Source organism: Octopus bimaculoides, chromosome 3 (genome assembly GCF_001194135.2).
Source record: "Octopus bimaculoides isolate UCB-OBI-ISO-001 chromosome 3, ASM119413v2, whole genome shotgun sequence".
Taxonomy (NCBI): Eukaryota; Metazoa; Mollusca; class Cephalopoda; order Octopoda; family Octopodidae; genus Octopus; species Octopus bimaculoides.
Window position 1 is genome coordinate 149,926,930 of NC_068983.1, and position 5,038 is coordinate 149,931,967.

At 36.3% G+C, this 5,038-nt stretch overlaps 1 protein-coding gene across 1 annotated transcript in view; it reads left to right on the top strand.

Moving 5' to 3' along the window:
• The window catches only part of LOC106876666 (uncharacterized), a 143,397-nt gene extending 138,366 nt beyond the window's left edge, over window positions 1–5,031 (top strand). Inside the window, exons 35-36 of the mRNA XM_014925299.2 lie at window positions 754–1,311; window positions 4,377–5,031. Of these exons, the coding sequence (XP_014780785.2) occupies window positions 754–1,311; window positions 4,377–4,528 (710 nt within the window). The 3' untranslated portion in view covers window positions 4,529–5,031. The remainder of the gene's footprint in view (window positions 1–753; window positions 1,312–4,376) is intronic.
• Window positions 5,032–5,038: the final 7 nt, after the last annotated feature.

Sequence of the window (5,038 nt, forward strand, 5' to 3'; positions counted from 1 at the left end):
GTATTGAAAGTGTTTTGCGTAGAATGTGTGCAGTACCCAGTAGTGCAATTTTCTGTATGTTATATATATTTGTAAGTCCTGGTGTTTTTGTTATGTATTTGTCTGAATATTTTATTATTATTATTATTATTATTATTATTATTATTATTATTATTATTATTATTATTCAGTAGTAGTAGTAGTTGTTGTTGTAGCTGGTTGAATCGTTATTATGCTGCTGGGCAAAATGCTTAGCAGCATTTCGTCCGTCTTTACGTTCTGAGTTCAAATTCTGCCGAGGTCTTCTTTGCCTTCCATCTTTTCCGGAATCGATAAAAATAAGTGCCAGTTGAGCACTTTTATCGTGTGCTTTAACTGCACTACCGAGCGTAGTTCTATGTGCCTTGCGTATGTGCTTTATTTGTTGTGATGCTCTTATTTTTATTGTATTGAAAGTGTTCTACGTAGGATGTGTGCAGTACCTAGTATTGCTATTTTCTGTATGTTATACATACTTGTTAGTCTTGGTGTTTTTGTTATGTATTTGTCTGAATATTTTTTTATCATATCTAATGCACCTACCATGATAGGAATTGTTTCTGTTTTTAGGTTCCACCATTCGAGTTACCTCTATTTCCAGATTTTGTATTTTGAAAGTTCCCCCGTTTCTTTTGGAGAAACATTGTCATCTGTTGGTATTAATAATTACTATCATTATTATTATCATTACTATTATTATTATTATTATTATTTCTCTTGTATTTATTTCAACAGGAGATTTCTACAATTTCCAGCAACTTTCTTTCTGGAGCGACGTCTTTACGATATTCCTCGCCTTGGCCATCTTCCTCACGATTTTGAACGTGATTCACCTGTTACGCTTCAATCGAAGAATGTCCATGCTGTCGCAGACTCTCCGGCAATCATCTAAAGACTTGTTTGCTTTCTCATTCGTTTTTGCTGTGCTGTTTTTCAGTTACGCATGCGTTGGTTACCTCTTATTCGGGAAAGTTATCACGAGCTATTCAAGCATTTCGATAAGTATAATGACTCTGTTTATGTCTATCTTGGGACAGTACCAGTATGAATCAGTGCAAGCAGTCAACCACATCCTGGGACCAATCTATTTCTTCTCTTGTACTATGCTAGTTAATTTTATTCTATTCAGTGTTTTTATCACGATACTGAACGAAACATTCTCACTGGTACGAAGTAATATATCGAAGCAGATAAATGATTATGAAATAATTGACTACATTCACGAACATGTCACGAAGTGGATTGGTACAGACCATGATCACCTTTTCAATAAACTTCTAAATAAAAAAACCGGTAAGTACTCTTTACAAGTGTCATAAAGAAGAAGGATAAGCTCTTGGTGAACAGAATCTGTGATCTGGTTTTTATTCATAAAGTTTAACAATTTCCTTTTGTTTAAGCTGTCAATGCTCTTAAGCATAAATTTCATGCGATCTCGTTTTTCTATGTGATAAGTATATATAGCTACGCACCTAACAGGACATCAATATTTATTTTAAGGGAGTATCGCTCAAAGCCAGCAATCTAGTTTCTTCAAGGTTAGGAAAACATGTGCATTACATTTATTTGACTCTTCCTTTCACACTAATAACCCTTCGTGATGGAAATATAAGTAACTACATTACAAACGCTGTTGATTACTCATAAGTCCTTGGCAATCTCGGTCTCAACTACGAGTTCAGTTTATTTTGAGTACTCCTCATACTTCTTGAGCCCATCCATTTGACACGAATTGTATGTGATTTCTGGCCATGAAAAATTATCGCTGCGAGGCTGATTTACGCTTTTCCCATTGCCTGACGACGAAGTTTTTGGTCATGATCCAATGATCCATCGAGGAATACAGGAGTTTTTTTCGTCAATTTCAAACAGTTATGCACCTTCGAAATAATAGATTCTTTATCATACCCTACAATCTGAACATACCGTACATCATTTTAGTCGGGAATTACGCTGTACGATTTGCTATGTGTTATGCAGTTGAATATTCAGAGTACGTTGTATTGTATCCCTTTCATAATGCTGTCAGTTCCTATATGATTGACGGCTCTGGTAGTGGCACCAGCGGAGGCAAACCAAAACTCCAAGAACACTACTAGGTGTTGTACACATATTAATTTCAATACGATAGAAAGAACAAAACACAACACTACAAGGCTCACAGAACTGTGCACTTTGGTGCAGCGAAAGCATACGGGGGAAAAATAATACCAAGGAACTCTTTGATAATCCTTTCTACTATAGGCACAAGGCCTAAAATAATAATGATTTCAAATTTTGGCACAAGGCCAGAAATTTCAGAGGAAGGGTTAAGACGATTACATTGACCCCAATGTTCAACTGGTACTTATTTTATCGACTCCAAAAAGATGAAATCCAAAGGCAACTTTGACAGAATTTGAACTACTGCTAAGCACTTTGCCCAGCATGCTAATGATTCTGCCAGCTCAATGGTTTTGAATTTTGGCACAAGGCCAGCAATTTTGAGTGGAGCTAGTCGATACCATCGTCCCCAATACTTGATTGATACTTCATTCTATTGACTCCAAAAAGTTGAAAGTTGAGCTCAGAATGTAAAGAGCTGGAAGAAATGCAGCAAAGCATTTTTTCTGATGCACTAAAGAGTCTGCCAGCTCTCTGCCTTAAGAATAATAAAAATGGTTTCGAATTTTGGCACTAGACCAGCATTTTCGGGGGGGGGGGGAGCAGGTGAGTGGATTACATTGACTTCAGTGCTCAACTGGTACTTATTTCATCAACCCCAAATGGATGAAAGGCAAAATTGACCCTGGTGGCATTTGAACTAGGAACGTAAAGACAAGAGAAATGCTGCTAAACATTTTGCCAGCTTACCACCTTAATGATAATAATAGTAAGTGCCCTGATGCAGTACCAGGTAGTGGCTCTCATGGCTTCTGATCTTAACTGATTGGAATTGTTATCATGTACATGCTTTGTCTTGGTATAAAAGATGGGCTACAATAAATATTTTGTTCAATATCACAGATTTGCTTGTCAGTTGTTTGACCATAGCCAATTGAGCATGTCCCTTGGTGGCTGATGATATGTGCATCTCTGATCACAAGCAGAAGTAGTGGGAGAACATCATAGTCATATGTTGAGAGGAATTCTTTGGGGTTTGAATAATTCACCTCTGGAAACATGGGTGTTTCATTCAACATCTTGAAACAGCTCTTATTCAAGGGTTTTTGGAGCAGGATGGGCTACTCAACTTGAATAAAGTTCTAACTAGCCCCCACCTGCAAAGTCATCCACTGTTTATCTTGATATGAAATCACCATGTTGTGTATATATGGTTGCGATGCCTGGTGTACCCTTATCAGACAGGTAGTCATGATGGGTACACTGGGTTTTGTATATTTGTACCCCAGCATCACTTTGATAGTATGTGCTCAGATATTATTGGATAAGACAAAAAGCAATAAAGTGTGTTTATTGATTGACATGAGCATACCCTGTGACCATAATATCTTCGCAAAAGAATTTGCTAAGCTCAGAAAATATAAAGATCTGCTAATCGAAATAGAAAAGATATGGCATCTCAAGACGGATACAATACCAGTGATTTCAGGAGCACTTCGAATGATCAAAAAAGGAACTGAAAATTATTTAAGAATGACCCCTGGCTTACCTTCCAATGCAAGAAGTGCAGAAGATTGTATTAACTGGTATGTTGCACATACTGAGAAGAGCATTATCACTGTAAATTTTCTTTCCTTTTCCACCTTTATTTTATTTATTTACTTTTCTATTTTTTATCTTTTTATTTTTCTCACTGTCTTCCCCTTTTCTCTATCACATGACTCTGTAAATGAACAATCTGGTGTACTTGTCTTAATGGCCTACCAATGTATACAGTATGTTTCTCTGCCCTAGGTGTCAGGAAGACACTTGGCAAGAAATGGAAACAGAATTGAAAGAAGATGCTAATGAAAATAATAATAATAATAATAACAATGTTGTGTCTATAATATTTGGTGCACTCAGAACAGTAAGCCAAGATATAGACCAATGACTGAGGAAGATTGAAATAGAATGCCTGATAGAGCTCCTACAGAAAGTTTGTCTCTTAGAGACAGCAAAGATTATCAGGAGGGGCCTAAGCACTTGAAAGACTGCTGAAAACTTGTGGATACCTAAGATCACAGGTAGTAACCCACTATCCACAGAATCCCTACCAGAAATAAGACCGAACCTGAGACAAACCAAAATAATAATAACAATAGCAATAGTAATCCCACTCAATGGAAACCAAATAATGGCACAATACAAGTAAGAAGTTATTCTGTTATTGTACAGTTACATGAATTCTAATGTTTGTTCTTTCTTGCCTTCAGATAACGAGGTGACGTATGTAAGAGACAGCACAAACAAAATGAACCAACCAAATGAACAGGCACATGAAGAAGAAAATATCGACACAAAAATTCATGACATCTTCAAACGGCTTGATGCCCTCTATTTGCAAATAGGAGCAGAAAAACATTGAATATCCTCCTACTTAAGCTTCACCGATTTTCTTGCAAATCTGAAAGGCTGCCAGTTAATATCAGACCAAAGCTGTACGTTTTATAACTGATGCTGTATTCTAATATAAGTATTGAAAAGCATGATCCTACTGTTGTCACAATACAAATTAACTACATATATATAAATATGTGTGTGTGTGTGTATTATGTATGAATGTATTACAAGTTGTACATGTCAAAAGTCTAAGTACTCAATATAATGAACATAAAATTATAATATATATATATGGGATGAGCTGTTTTAATGATGCGTCCTGCCCAAGCTCTTCGAAACGCCGGTGTTAAAACGTGGGTAGCTGATGAAGTAGAATGTTCTCTATGTGGCTTGTGTGTTTTCTCGTCTACGTTTTGTTTGCAATGTCCTGTACCCAGATATGCAGCTATACATACAGGTGGATGTCAGTATGCACATACCTGTACGTATATATGCATATACTCATTTAATATTTGTTTATTTATATTTATATATA